Source organism: Mus caroli, chromosome 1 (genome assembly GCF_900094665.2).
Source record: "Mus caroli chromosome 1, CAROLI_EIJ_v1.1, whole genome shotgun sequence".
NCBI classification, from domain to species: domain Eukaryota; kingdom Metazoa; phylum Chordata; class Mammalia; order Rodentia; family Muridae; genus Mus; species Mus caroli.
The window spans coordinates 17,971,270-17,986,728 of record NC_034570.1 but is presented as its reverse complement, the minus strand read 5'-3'; the positions used below and the strand labels follow the sequence as shown (position 1 = coordinate 17,986,728).

Here is a 15,459-nt window from a genome sequence, read left to right as displayed (position 1 = left end):
AAAAACAAAAACAAAAAAACTGTTGAAATAAAGCATTTATCTTTTCACTTTTTAAATTACCCTACTCTTTATGTAAATTATGTTAAATTATAGTTTGTAAAAAAAAAAATCAAAAAAAAATTTCTGAGACTTTCCAAAAAAATAAATACCTAGAATATGTATATACATAGATAACTTTTGTTAAAGCTGCATATAATTAATTAATATGTACTAATTTCGGTGTAGATACAGTCAGCAATAGTGTATCATAGTTTCTTCTAATTGTAAAAAAATGGAACGATTGTTTCCTTATGATAGAACTTTCTAGTCTTGTAAACCTAGTTGTAACTGACAGTCTTGGTTATAATTGCTGTCTTTGTAAAGTGAGATGTCATTCAAAGGAAATTATAAGCTATTTCTGCAAACACTGAGGAAAACTATTTGGGTGTACTAATGTCACCCCTTTCAGAAAGTGTTTAAGCTGGTAGTGCTCTTCGTAGCCTACAGGGCGTTTATTTCTTGGAAATAAACAGTGGATCTTCAGAAGATTATTCCACAAACCTTTTGAAAATTATAAATCAGTGTAAAATTTACTATTGGAAAAAGAAATTTCTTTCTATTGTACTGCTTGCATTAGTTTAGCACGTTCGGTGAAAACAACTATATATTAGGCTGAAACCGGGACTGAAATAATCTTATGGTTTCATTTTGTCATTTACCATCCTATTCCCCAAATAATTAGAAAGATCAATAAACTTTAACATTTTTCATATTACTATATTTTGTTTGTGAGATATATTAAAACAAGGGTAGAATTATCAGGCTGAAATTTCCTGACTGTAGCGGTATACTGAAAATTTTAAATATTTAAATGAGCACTCCCTGATGAAAATACAGTTGAAGTCATGTGTGTGGTTTTAGCTTTCTAAGTAGCCATGCTAGAAAGTCAAGCAAACTTCAACGTAGCATTAGATATCATCATGACATGTCAGTAACAGTTGGGAACGAGATGGCTTGTACTCACCTTTGCATGGTTACCCATGGATATTTTATTTATAACACACCATAATTTGAATTTTCCCATTCTTCTGTTTACTTTATCAAACAGCACAAGTCTCACATGTGTGCCCCTGTAACACTGAAGCAAGCCACAGTGATCACAAGTTTGTGTATCTATTATTTTAAACCTCTCAAAACATTCTATTAAAGTAGGCCGATCTATATACAATAAGGGTGATCATATACAGCCTATATGCAAGCAGGCTAATATGTAAATATAGATATTCATATAGATATAGATGATAGATATAGATATAGGTATAGATATAGACAGATATCTATATTCAAGAATGATGATCATATATACAATTTATATTCAGAAAGGCTAAACATGTAAGACAAAAAGTGGGTGGAAACCCTATACTTCTATGTGTTGAATAGAAAGAAAAGATTCATTAAACCTGGGGGAAGCATAATATCAGTGGTTCTCAACTTAAGGAGGTCATTTCATTGCTAAGAAAGTAAGATTATTTTTTTTTCTTTTGCCAAGGAATCATACAATCTAAAAGTTGTAGGTTCCTGTAGTTTCAAAGACATGATCCCTTTGTGTAGTCTATGAGATACAATCTAAAAGTTGTAGGTTCCTGTAGTTTCAAAGACATGATCCCTTTGTGTAGTCTATGAGACATTTTGAAACAGTTGCATCCTGTAAACTTGTAGAAACTCTTGGTTTCTCTCTGTGTGTCTGTCTGTCTCTCTCTATCTCTCTCTGTCTCTATGTCTCTCTCTTTCTCTCACACATACACACACATACAAAGAGAAACAGAGACAGAGACAGAGAGAGAGAGAGAGAGAGAGAGAGAGAGAGAGAGAGAGAGGAAGAATGGCCAAACATATTCTTAAAATTCAATTTCGCTTTCTTAAGGCACTACTATTATGTCCACAGCCTCCCCAAATGCTGCTGCACAGTCTAAGAGTTGAGTGATTCATTTTGCTCTGACTTAAGGTTTGTTTCGCCACTGACTACTATTTCCTTATGCACTCTTCCTAATTTTAAAACAAGTTAGGATTGATGTTAACACAGGATGCTATTGTCAAAATATCACCCAAGTCTCACAGCCGACTTCATTAGTCTTGTAAATGATAAGCAGTGTGGTCTCTTTCTTAGGCATTTTGTCCAAGACTTGCAGGCATTTTGGGTCCCTCTGAGTCCTGTATATAGGAATGCTGTTTGGAAAGGGAGTTCTATGAGGTTAGATACTTCTTCATTTTACATAGTCTTGATTCCAGAAATAAAGATTAAAAAAAATGTTGCAAGATGGCCATAGTTAGTGAATTATCCCTACTAACGCCTACTAATGCAATTTGGGGTTTGCTTATAAGAAAGAATCGTCTGTCCGATAAAGCCCATTTGTCTTCTTCCCTGATGGCTCTTCACTTTTTCTTTACCGGGTATAGAAATAAACCACAGTCTTAAATACTCAGAGACAAGGGTGCTCAGAGAGATGGGAGCATGTGCAGGTTCATGAAAATGTTCTCTACTTCCTGCTTGCATTTTTAAAGCGTAACCCCACGCCTTGTGTAATTGCTGTGCCCCAAGGTTCCTTCATGGGATATGTTGGCTCTTTTGCTGTTAAGCCTGCTATCCAGTCACTTGGATCTCTGCTCCCTAAATAGCTTCTTTTAAATGGCTGTTATACACAGTCCCTTCTGAAGGTTTCTTTGCCTTTCTTATTCGTTAACAGAAAATCTCCTCCATGCCTCTCCCTTTTTTCCTACTCATGTTGTCCCTTAAATTTTGCTCATTTCAAAGACTCTGCTGCCTGTGAAGATGCCCCCCTCCCCCCCTGCTTAGCCAGGACAGATTGCCTTTCCCAAGAACTGAACTCAAATTTCTAAATGGTGTCTATACACTCAGTACATTTTAAATGTCCAGCTAACCTGCATTATTTCACCCTGAGTCCTGGACACTGCATAGTTCCTCTGATTAAGTGTTCTTCACATTCAGTGACTATGATAACAGCTAGCTAGGTGAAGTGGTACAGGCATGGTTGAGGATGGGCGGAGATGATGGATGATGAATTTGAAGCCAGCCTAGCCTAGATAGCCAGTTTAAGACCAATTTGAGACAGAAAAGGGGGCTGTCTCTCAAAACAGACCTAAAGAACAGCACACCAGGATTTTAATTAGCCATGTAATTTGCAAATATTATCCAGTTCCTAATTCAGTGAGTTGGTAAACACTACTGATTTCACCAACTTAAACTCTTCACCTGAACAGAATTCCTTTTCTGTCCTTCCTCTCCCCATTAATTCCCCAATAGGTTTTGTAGTAACCTGTATTATGTCTTACCTTGCAAATCTTCCATTAAGATTAAGATAAACTTTTGGCTTTGTTGTCAACTAGCAGAAATACCCAACAAAGGGGAGAGAGAACCTGTAGGGGAGAGAGAACCAGTGGATAGGCATGGCCCCTGGATGAGGGATGGGACCACCCACCCACCTCAAAAATATTAATCCAGAATTCCTCCTGTCAAATGAAAATGCAGGGGCAAAGAATGGAACAGAGTCTGAAGAAAGAGCCATCCAGAGACTGCCCCACTTAGGGATCCATCCCATCTGCAGACACCAAACCCATATACTATTGCTGATGCTAAGAAGTGCTCACTGACAGGAGCCTGGTATAGCTGTACCCTGAGAGGCTCTGCCAGAGCCTGACCAATACAAATGCGGATGTACGCAGCCAAACATCTGACTGAGTGTGGGGACCCCAATGGAGAAGTTAGAGCAAGCACTGTAGGAGCTGAAGTGGTTTGCAACCCTATAGGAAGAATAACAATATCAACCAACTAGACACCCCCCCCCCTCAGAGCTCCCAGGGACTAAACCACCAAACAAAGAGTACACATGGGGGACCCATGACTCTAACTGGATATGTAGCAGAAGACTCTCTTATCTGGCATCACTGGGAGGAGAGGCCCTTGGTCCTGTGGACGCTCAATGCCCCAATGTAGGGAAATGCCAGGGCAGTGAGGCAGGGTGGGTGGAAAGTGGGGCAACACCCTCATAGAGGCAGGGGGATGGGGGAGGGATGGGGGCTTGTGGAGGGGAAACTGTGAAGGGGGATAACATTTGAAATGTAAATAAAATAACCAATAAAAATAAAAAATAAGAAATAAGCAAGAATTATTTCATCCTTTAAAAGTTTTGGTCAGTAAGAACCTATGACTAATTCATAGCTGTTGATCCTTTTCTGGACCCACCTACACTGATGATTTTTTCTTGAAAAACTAACTGGCCATATGTGGTGGTCTAGACTTTAATCACAACACTAGGGAGGCAGAGGCAGGCAGATGTCTGAATTTGAGGTCAACCTTGTCTATATAGTAAGGCCCAGGCCAGCCAGGGATTCATAGTAGGACCCTCTCTCAAAAGAATCAAAGGAAAGAAAGGCATGAGGAAGTAAGGAAGAAAGGGAGAAATAAACAAACCCCCAAACAAAGCAAAACAAACAAAAAGAGCACAACCAAGTCTAAATCTGTATATCATGTTCCAATTAAGCCAATACTATCTTTATGTAGAACTGCATGCTTTCACAGTGTTATAAACCTCTGGGAGCAGGGAGCACATGATATATTTATTTTTTTCAATCTGTCAATAGCATTATTCTCTTTCATTCATGTTTAATTGAGGTAATATTCTTTATACTCTATTCCTACATCACGAAATGCGGTTCCTATTGTGAGTTAGACCTATAAAGGGAGAAACATGGGTGATCTACACTGCTGCCATAGAAGCAACAAGTGAGTTTGCAGTCTGTGGCCATAGGGTTTAGTTTGCTAGCAGAGCAGCTAGAGATTCACCCATTCTCAGAGGTATAGGATGCTTCCGTTACAAGATGAGGCCCGCACCTCAGCAAATGTCAAAGGTTGTTTCATGGCTAGTTTGCTTTTTGAAGCCAGCTTGGTTAGTAAAGAATTAAGAAATGACAAAGTCCTTGGTGGCTGATTCTTTAACTTGGAAGTGAGGGCACACTTGAATGAGTCCCAACGAGAAGGACATATCTACCAAAAAGTCAAGCACTATAAATTGACATGAACTAAACCATCATAAAATTTGTTTTGTAGCAAAATATATGTAGTAATTTAAAAAAAAAAAAGAACCTTAAGGTATGTAAATCAAGTTTTGGATAAATAATTTGAGAAGGTTTTACGTAATGAAAATACATACTTGAATGGTCCATTTGACTGTGGCTTCTATTTTAACATGCCATTTATGGTATGAATGATTTTTATCTCTCTATAATTTTTCTTATTGATTATTAATGAATTTTTCATGTTATGCTTAGAGATATGCACCCGTGTAAGTGATGTATACATACAGGTGTGTGTGCTATTTATACACTAAGCCACACACATTTGTTCTTTATATATTGCTGCTAGAAAAAAAGTACCTTAACAACAATTTAATTTTTGTAGAAGTCTAATTCTTTTATATCTCATTAAGGAATCCCCTTATGCAGTGTTATTCCATGTATGCATATGGCACTTATTGTTTGTAACCTGGCCATGAAGCCTAGAACCTTCTGTACTTACTGACTTCTAGATCATAGAGAAATAATAGAGAATACCTAGGAGTTGAGTACACTTGACTACAAAGTCCAAGACCTTATACTACTAATTAATTCTGTTAATTTACCTTAGTGCTATTATAAAATATTAGAAAATAGGAATACTGGCTTTTAGTGTACTGTAAATGTAATATAAAAGATTTATTTAAATTAGACTCTCCTACCATTATTAGTTTAGAACACTTGTAAAATGTACCAGTAAGTATAAAATTATAAAGCTAATCTAAGTTAACTAATTTAAAAATGAAACCAAGAATAAGTTTGTTTTGTTCAGTTTGATATTTGGCATCTGAAATTGCCAGCTATATTAGCCTATGATTCGAAATTACAAGTTGAAATACATTTCAAAATACATGTGAATAGAGACAAGATGAAAAAGATATTATTTTCTTCAATAGTAGAGAGACAAACAGATGCACCCATTTAGAAAGTATATAAATATGATAGTATACTTAAAACTTGCAGATACATAATATTAGAACATAATACTTATTTGGGGGTTAGGATATGGGTATAAGTTGGTACTGCTCTTACCGTATTCAGAATAATTTGGGGAGAAGCACAATTTTTGTGATGAGTGTACATATCAGCATATTGAGAAGGACTTTGAGACTTAAGCAGTACATGTGTTATGCTAAGGACTTGTTCAAAGCTGCCTCTTGAAAGCTTGCATTCACAGTTGTTCGTGGTAAATGCATACCTTTCTCCATCACAGCTTTCCACTGCATGTGTCACTGTTACACCATTTTTCTTCACATTCCACCTTTCCTTTTATGTCTAAAGAAACACAAGGACTGGAATTCTGCCTCCAGAAGCAAAGTCATTCAGAATCCTACCAACCTAGAATGATTACACCAGACAAAGCTATTAACCCTATTTTTATGTTTACAAACCAACATCAGATGCTTTATTACAGCTATATGTATGTGGAAATACCATAGGAACAGGTGTGTGTCCGTTTGTTTGATGTTTGTGCTTAATAGCTTAGTTTAGTAGATCTATGGAGCAAAGCCAGTAAGTTGGAAGGACCATTTCAGAAACACACACACCCGGACTCGGCTGGCAGTTCTGCCTACACACACACACACACACACACACACACACACAGCAGTCAGTTACTGCAACACTTGAACATGCCTTCTGTCTTGGACTCTTATTCCAGATAACAGTATGAGAATATACATAATCATATTGTTCAGTAGCTCGCATTTTTTGTTGAGTCAACTATAGCAGGCTACAAGTCAGGCGCTGTAGACCAAGAACTTTTTCACATGTGTTTTAATACTCCTTGAAATGCATACTTTGAGAAATGGGATATTTGTAGGTCAGTTATATATTTGAAGAAAGTGGATTAATATAAAATAACTGAAAAAAAAAAGATTCAGACCTGAAATGTGGGTGTCCTTGACCCTGGACTCAAAACGTCCATGATTTTGGACTTTTGATTAATTATGTGCTGTATCATCTGAAGGTTCTTATAGACTTTTAGAAAATACAAATCTTCAATTTTTAAATCCACAGCAGCACCTGAGTTTAAGGTATTATCATTCAACAAATATGTGTAATTTAATTACTTTATTTAATATGTATTACAAAGGTTCACATAGGGACTGCAAGTTAGGTATAGCTCTCCAAATTTCTTCCTACCTAAATGTGATACAACCACACAGAGTGGCTGAGCTAATTGAATACTGAGTTAAGCACTCATGATTAAAATAGGAATCTTGGTAATATATGATGTGACTTCCTTTTTATTAAATTGAACTAAATTCAAACATTTCTCTGCTGTCCAAAGAATCAAAAATAAATAAAAAGTCTATATGCCACACTCTGCCTGGGATACTTGTTATCTATAAGTGTAACTCTTCTACCTCTGGAAGGGTAAATTTCCATTACTTGGAAATTCCAAACAACAGGGGATAGTCTGAAGCTGAGCTTGCTCTAAAGGTTGCATACATCATAGATAGGCAAGTGGATAGTTTCCATGTCGCATAAGGCAAGATAAGTGTGTGCAAGTACATAGATCCAAACCCAGTCTCCAAAGATTCCTGTGTAAGTTAAAGTATCAAAGGATATGTCTAGCAGAGAGACTGAACAAAAATAAAGATCTGGAGATCTTCTGGCATTTACAGAATTTTTAATTAGATTTTATAGTTCAACGGGTTAAACACATAAATTCAGATCGAACTGACCAGTTATTTCAACAACAAAATGATTATATAATAAGAATTAGCTCAGAGTATTATATATAATAATCACTTTTCATGGCCAAGAGTAAATGACACATTGTTTTGTTTTGTTTTTCAATTCACATCCTATGATTTTATGTCTGCAAAGAACAATTGAATAATGCTGAATCTGCCCAAGTCTTATGAAAGAAGGCTTCTCTGAAGTTTTCTGCACCCACTGTCTGCAGACCTCAGATATCCCAGTTACACACTGACAGCTTTGCTTCTTGTGTTCAAATTATCAAATAAATCAAAAGGGCAAGTTTAGTGACAAGAATTGAGTTTTTTTAAAAATTAAACTGCTACCTTCATGTTAATTCCATACTTATAAAGTCTTTCAAATTTGTCCCTTAATGAGTGTGAGAAAGTGGATATCTAGACAAATGTCCTAGTTATAATATTGAGATCAGACTTAGTATATGAAATGTCTAAGGCTGAACCTTATCGAGCTGTTTGATTTCCTTTAATTATTCAAACAGATTTTTCAAAATGATTGTTGATATACACAATCTGAATCCTTAAATCGTTTAGCAGTAGCAAAGCTTTTGTTCAAGTATTATTCAGAAAACAGACCCTGAAATAGAAGGCAAAGTGTGCAATGAACTGGGAGACAAGTTTGTGATTATAGATTAACAGACCTTTTAATTTTCTTTCTGATTTCTTTTATCTTTCTTTCCTGCTTTAATTTGTCAGTAATTGGGCTTTGGTTTTCTGCAAGAAAACTTGTTAAGACATCACTGGCTGCCATGTTATGAATTATTTTTTCATGTCCTTGTTTCTACACTGAGTGATATAAGAGTTGTTTTTAAATGTGCACCTTTCCCGATCAAACCACATTCAGGTTTATGTTTATATAGGTATGAAGGTACAAAGGCATATTTCTGAAAATGAAACACTCAATGAACATATTATTATCACATCCATCTAAATTTATCTATGATTAAATTATAGAACAAATACTTGACTTTCGGGGGCATTATTCCAGTCCTACTGTTCCGTATATTATTTTATTTTAAGAGTTACTAAATGTCCTGTTTTTTTCCTGTCTTGTTCACTGGGCAAACAGGGGTAGATGGTCCCCCTCCCTAGATAGGAGGCGACCTGCTAGCCCCAGGATTCAAATCCAGCATGCGTCTCCGGAGAATGACAGGTACAAGTCACCTCCTCACAGACAAGTGGCTTTAGAGGCTCAGACCTATAGAGTGAAGTAACTGAGGGGGTGTTGGTGGTGACACGCTTCCATTTGAGAGCCAGAGCCAGACGTGGGATCCGAGAGAGCACCTCAAAACATATATGGAAATGAAAAAGGCATAGGAAATGGCTTATTTGAAATATAGAGTCAGTATCCAGTGACGGAACATGTTTTGATGTATCTCTGTTTTCAGTTTTGTTTTTTTTTTTAATTTTTAGAAACATTTATAGATCACTTTTGTGTGCATAGGGATAAATAGAAAACTTTGGGTGTACCAGAGTATATTAAAAAAAAACATGCCATGGAACATATTGTTTGATCATATAATCTCAGCTCTTTTGCCTTGTTACTGTATAAATTTGCTGAGAACGAATTGTAAAATTTGGGTTGTATTTCAAGCCTGGTGTGAAGTAGGACATCTGGTTCTTGTACTTTATGTATTGTGTTTAAATTATTGTCAAGAGATAGGGTCAGTTAGCAAGGTACATTTTTAAAGCAAAGCATGTCTGCATTGAATCCACTCCATGCTGACCTGCAAAGTGTCACTGTGTGTGCCTTCCATTGTCACTGCTCTCAGTTTGCCATTCTCCTGTTTTGTGATGTTTAAAGATAAATATATATATATACATATAGTTTCAATATTAGGTATTTTTAATGAATGGTCACAGAAGTTTTGGGGTGAATAAACATTTTGCTTTAGCTGAAATTCAGGGAACACTTGTGTAATATTTATTAGACATGAAATAATGCAGTCTCTAAAATACAGCAGGCAAAAGACAGTGATATATATAGAATATATATTCTTTTTCATCAGTTTCATTTGTATGTCACTTAGTAATTTTAGCCTTATCAAAGTGGTAATAGCTACTTTCTGGATATGTGTACAATCAGGATATCTGCACAGTTTGTTAAGTAGAATCTCTAAATTGCATAGAACAAAATCATATCATTGAATAGTGATGAGAAAGAATGTAAACTGGCATTTTATAAAAGGTCTATTTCGTTTTCTCATGTTGAACCCTAAAACATTTACCTCCTAATACGATTTTAATTTACATATTTAGAATTAAAAATTATTCCCTACTCTACTGTTACGTTTGTAGGGTTGAGTTTATGGAACTAGAAAAATTGACAAATTTTCCAGTCTACATGTGAGCAAGGACATTTAAAATAAAAGTATAACAGGATTTTAGATGTGACTTGAAAGTCATAGATCTGCATTGCTCTTCACTCATTCAAGAGCTTCTGTGCCCGCATGCACACTGTCTTCTGATGGACAGTGATTAAGACAGACAAGTTGCTGGCTGTGATGTAATTGGAAATTTCCATTTAGAAGACAACTCTCTGGAGGTATCCCAAAACAACTGTGATTTAATCTAAAGTAATGATTGGGTATTACTCAAATGATGATGAATATAAATGCGCTTGAGTTGGTGTTTATTAAGTGAAGTACAGGAAAATAACAGCTGACCTCAGCATGCACATAATTTCATTACTTTCAATTAACAGCATATGAATCAATTATATAGACTCTAATTTCTGTGTAGGTAACTGCAAAATAGATGTTTGGAACAAAAATGAACTTACAAAATTTGAACCTGGATTTTGCTTCACTGTAATGATGTATTTGTGAATAGAGCCTATATGTAACCTTAAGAAATGCATTTAATGTGGCGAAATTCTTATTTATTGCTATGAAAAATAGAAAGCGGTTTATAATAAACTTTTATTCACCTGGAATAATAATTTGTGCCCATGAAAATGAGAGAGGAATTACTCTCACCTAGCGCTGTGTCAGCATTTATGTCGCCATCCTGACCAAGCTTAATGAGCACCTGCACCTCAGAGGGGCGTCACATAAGCTGCCTCACATTAACAATCATTTCGAAGTTCGTACCAGAGTGTAACATTAGATTTGAATAAAATGAATAATGTGGCCATGAAGATAGATGAACTTTAACACTGGCAGCCGTAAATACCCTGAATTCAGTGATGAGTTATACAGTCGGCACTAGATGTCTTCTAATGGCCATAAGGCATGTTTTTGCCTTTTTATTTCCCACAGCACAGTGTGTAAATAGACACCTGTGTATGAACATATATTCATATAACTTCTAATGAACCTTGTCTGTCTAATGCAGTGTCAACAGCTGACATTCTTCATGGCTTCTCAGGTAGTACCATACACTTATTCAGACTTAACATGGAAGCATGGAAGCATGTTTATCTAGGTCTAAGATTTCTTCTAGAACTTGTAAGATACTTAAAAATTAAATTCTTAAAAAACAAACAAACAAACAAAAAACCAAAAACCAAAAGACAAAAACAAAAACAAATCTAGCTAGTTTTGACCCTTAGGGAATATTTCTGACTTTAAAACTGTGAAAATATCTTAGGAGTTTTATTAAAAATCTCATTTAAACATCATTCAAATGAGAGAGTGGTTATCCCCACTGTTATTTTAATATACAAACTTAAATATTTATATTGAATATAATTTATCATTAAATATTTAAAATACATGAAATAATTTTGTAAAATTTTAAGCTGATAATTCTATAAAACATAGTGCATCTTGCATCTAAAATCAGGCAAAATTGTGCAAATAAGTGAATAGCTACTTGGAAGAAAGGCATTTTAAAATGTCCCAAGGTATTCAGACTCTGGGTTTGATTGTCATAGCCGAATTATTTATTAACTATGATGTGATAATGCCAAACATGAGGATCTAGCTCATCTTTTCATTTTTATGATAAATCCTGTACTGGAGAAAATTTTATTTTAAGGTACAAAGTTACTACTTCCTATTTGTATGGAATATTGTACCTTGGTGTGCCTATTACTTTGAATTTTCTGAAATCATTTGATAAAAATCCCTATTTTTTTTAAAGATTTATTTATTGTTATAAGTAAGTTCACTGTAGCTGTCCTCAGACACATCAGAAGAGTGTGTTAGATCTCATTACAGATGGTTGCGAGCCACCATGTGGTTGCTGGGATTTGAACTCAGGATGTCAGTGCTCTTAATCGCTGAGCCATCTCTCCAGCCTAAGAATCCCTATTTTCTTAAATCATTCAAGTAATCCTGTATCCACTGTGCTTGCTCTCAGTTGAGTTGTTGAGCTGGGGTAGCTCTTGCTTATTTTACAAAGACCCAGATTTTCTTCTTTTCCCACACCTTTTACTTGTCCACAAGATGATTTGAGCGAATATATCAAGTAATTCATTTTGATTTAAAGTTATCTTCCTCTGTTGACTATTTTGATAGAATTGGTAAATCATCACCATTTTGATTCACATAACACTGATCACTTGCCATGTACAGGCAGAGTTAGTGTACAACCACTTACCAATGAAATGTGCTGTCATTTAGTCTCAGTCTAGTTGGCTGTGTCAAACTAAAAGGTAACTAGATGAATAACACACTCAGATACTTTGTGCACAGATGACAGTCACACACATGAAATCAGCACTATACAAGGTGAATGGATCTAAGTTATGTGCATGCGTGTCCATTATTAATTTCTCATGGATTTATTATATCTTGTAAAGAAGTAAAAAGGTAGAGAGGCATTCCCCTTTAAGACAACACAACCATAGAAAGCCACAGACAAAATAACCATCGTGAGCACGCAGTGATTCATGCTTAGGCCATCACTATTCTATGAAATGAAAATACCCAGGAGACTTGTTTTACCTTCCCCCAACTAAAACTTACTATATCATGTCAAACTACTCGCAAATATTATTATTAACTAGTGTTACAAGTGTAACCATTCAGTTGTATACTTAAATGGAACTATATATATAGAGAGATACATATAATAGTTTTGTGATGTCTTTGCTTACAAATGTTGTCAGGGAATTATTTCCTGCTTTGATAGTTCATTAAAATGCATAGCTAAAATTAATATAAATAAAAATAACATTTAAATGGGATTTAAAGAACACAAGTTTGATTACAGATAGCCCCCATTTTCTAATTACAGCCTTTGCTTCAATTAAATAATAAAAAAAATCATGCATTTTACATTTAGCTATGCTTCATAGCTCATAAGTAACTTGATATGTACCATATGATTACAGTATTTTTATATTTCTGAGTAATAATAAGAGTCAATTTTGTAGGAAAACATTCACTTTAAATATTTTCATTTTTGAGCCATAGAGACAGTAGGAACAATAAAATACTGGTAAAGATCCCTGGAACTTTTGTAGACCGAAAAGCATGAGAACATGACACTTGTAGCAGAAACTTATGGACTGTGGAAAATGGGCTAAGTCTCATAGAATTTTCTAGCATTGTTTCTGTTTGCAGACTTAGCTATTATCAAGGGAATAGCTGAGCTCTTGGGTTCTGCATGACTCTGAGAAGGAGACTGACCCACGTTGCCCCTTTATGGTAGAGCATAAGCTGGTGCTGTAAGATAACTGACGCTTCCTTCTGCATGAAGCGTTAATAAAGCAGAGCCAGGCTTTATTTGTGGAATTTTCTCTTTCACTGAAGTCCAGAAAATAATACAATCACATTTTGTATGTATTTGATGTAAGAGAAAAGATCATATTCTTAGTATTCCTTTTTCTCTCAGGGTAAATTTTGACTTCAGATTCCACTAAAATAAAAAATTATAATTTAACTAATATTTGAAGGCATAAGCATCATGTGTATGCTATGAGTACCATGTGATACTCTGTAAGGTTATCGTATTGGTCCTCTCAACATTATTTCTATTGTGAAGTTCTCCTGTCTCTCATCTAGATCTTAGGCACTGTAAATTATCATCTGTCTCCACTCTTGTTAAGATATAACCTAGTTGAGCTATCAAAGTATAACCTAGTAACATTGATTAAACTTTACCCTTTTACAAAACTCCATTGACCGCCTGATTCTGACCCCATGTTTTTGCTGTAATTAATCATTTTAAAAGTTGTCATGGTGGCAACAGTTTTTAAACAAAATATTCAACAGAACTAAACACATTTTGAATGAGTAATGTTACAGTGGTAACCCAACTGGACCTGGATCCTGACAGTAGAACCTTAAGGTGATTGATGTACGTCGTGAAGTATTTCTCCCTGTGACCTAATTTTTGATCAGCTGATCAGTAATTTTGAATGCATACTATATGAATATAGATAGGTTATTCTAAGCTTTCTGCTTTACCTATCTTAATCCTCTACTTATATCAAAGACAGATGTAATTTAAATATACAATTTATCCATAGCTTTGAATATAGATCTAAAAGAGAAAAATCATTAGGGCGCTCATTTCTGTTCCTGCTGTTCATTGAGGTTTGGCAATTAAATAAGTATCATTTTTGCTTTATTTGAGTATATCTGAGGTATTTACAAGAATTATAAACACACATCCTAGTAGGTGTCATTAGAAGAATCTTTCACAAAATTTATAATGTCCTTTAAAGAGAAAAAGAAATCTTAACAAAAGAGATTAAAACCAAAAAAAAGGAAGATATGTGGAACTATTTTACTATGCCCTCCACCCTTATCCTGTCTTCCCATCTTACAAATCACTTTTAATGATAATAAGCCTAATATGATGGCTGCTTTTCTCATCCTTGAGGTAACCAAGTTTATACTTTCCTTAAGCCATAACAATTTTCACATAAGACACACACTCATGTACACACATGCACACACGCACACACGTGCACACACACACACACACACACACCACTCTATGTGTTGGTAAAATGTCACCATCACAATAGTCCTTTCCTGAATACCTAAATACAGATAGAATTCATCCTTGCTTCTAATCCTCAGTCTCTTCCAGTTTACACTCATCTTCAGCCATTCAACTTCTCTTTGTTGTCGTTTATCATCTTGCCCCATGCTATGCAATGTAGCTGCAACAGATTATTTTTACTGTTTAGTTTTCACCTTTCACTAGTAAAGGCGGAGACTTTTATGTAACTGACTCATAGACATATTCCAGAAATACACAGAGGTTACCTCCCACATAAAGATACTGAACAAGTATGTCAAGGGGGTGAGAAATGGGATGAGCAAACAAACAAACAAACAAAAAACAGATGAAACTCACTTCTCATCTTTCCTTCCCTAGAAGAGGAGAAAGAGTTCTCTGGCCCTTGGGCAGTTGTCCTGACCACTGTTAGGATCACACACTAACTGTCCATAAGTTGCACATAACTGTTATTTTGATTTCCTGCCCTTCCATCCTTTTACCCAGCTTCTCACTTCTTCACCCCTCACTTCCTTCTGTGCTGTGATTTCCAGGATTTCCTCTATTTCAGAAGCAAGCATTAGTTCCTAGCTGCCATGATAACTATTTGCCATAGACTTAGGCATGCGTTGTATATTCTTCTAGCTTAGGAACTCACACCTGTATTAAAGAACTAAAATGGTGTGAGCTGGTAGAAGTGGAAGAGTGCACACTTGGGGAGAGCACA

At 35.5% G+C, this 15,459-nt stretch overlaps 1 protein-coding gene across 37 annotated transcripts in view; it reads left to right on the top strand.

Annotated features, from left to right (window-relative positions):
* The window catches only part of Rims1 (regulating synaptic membrane exocytosis 1), a 489,256-nt gene that overhangs the window by 354,349 nt on the left and 119,448 nt on the right, over positions 1-15,459 (top strand). For 20 of the 37 annotated variants that reach the window (XM_029474748.1, XM_029474741.1, XM_029474756.1 and 17 more), the window contains one exon: positions 8,902-8,985. The exons of the other annotated variants lie outside the window; for them this stretch is intronic. In XM_029474748.1, the coding sequence (XP_029330608.1) occupies positions 8,902-8,985 (84 nt within the window). The remainder of the gene's footprint in view (positions 1-8,901; positions 8,986-15,459) is intronic. 37 annotated transcript variants of the gene reach the window in all.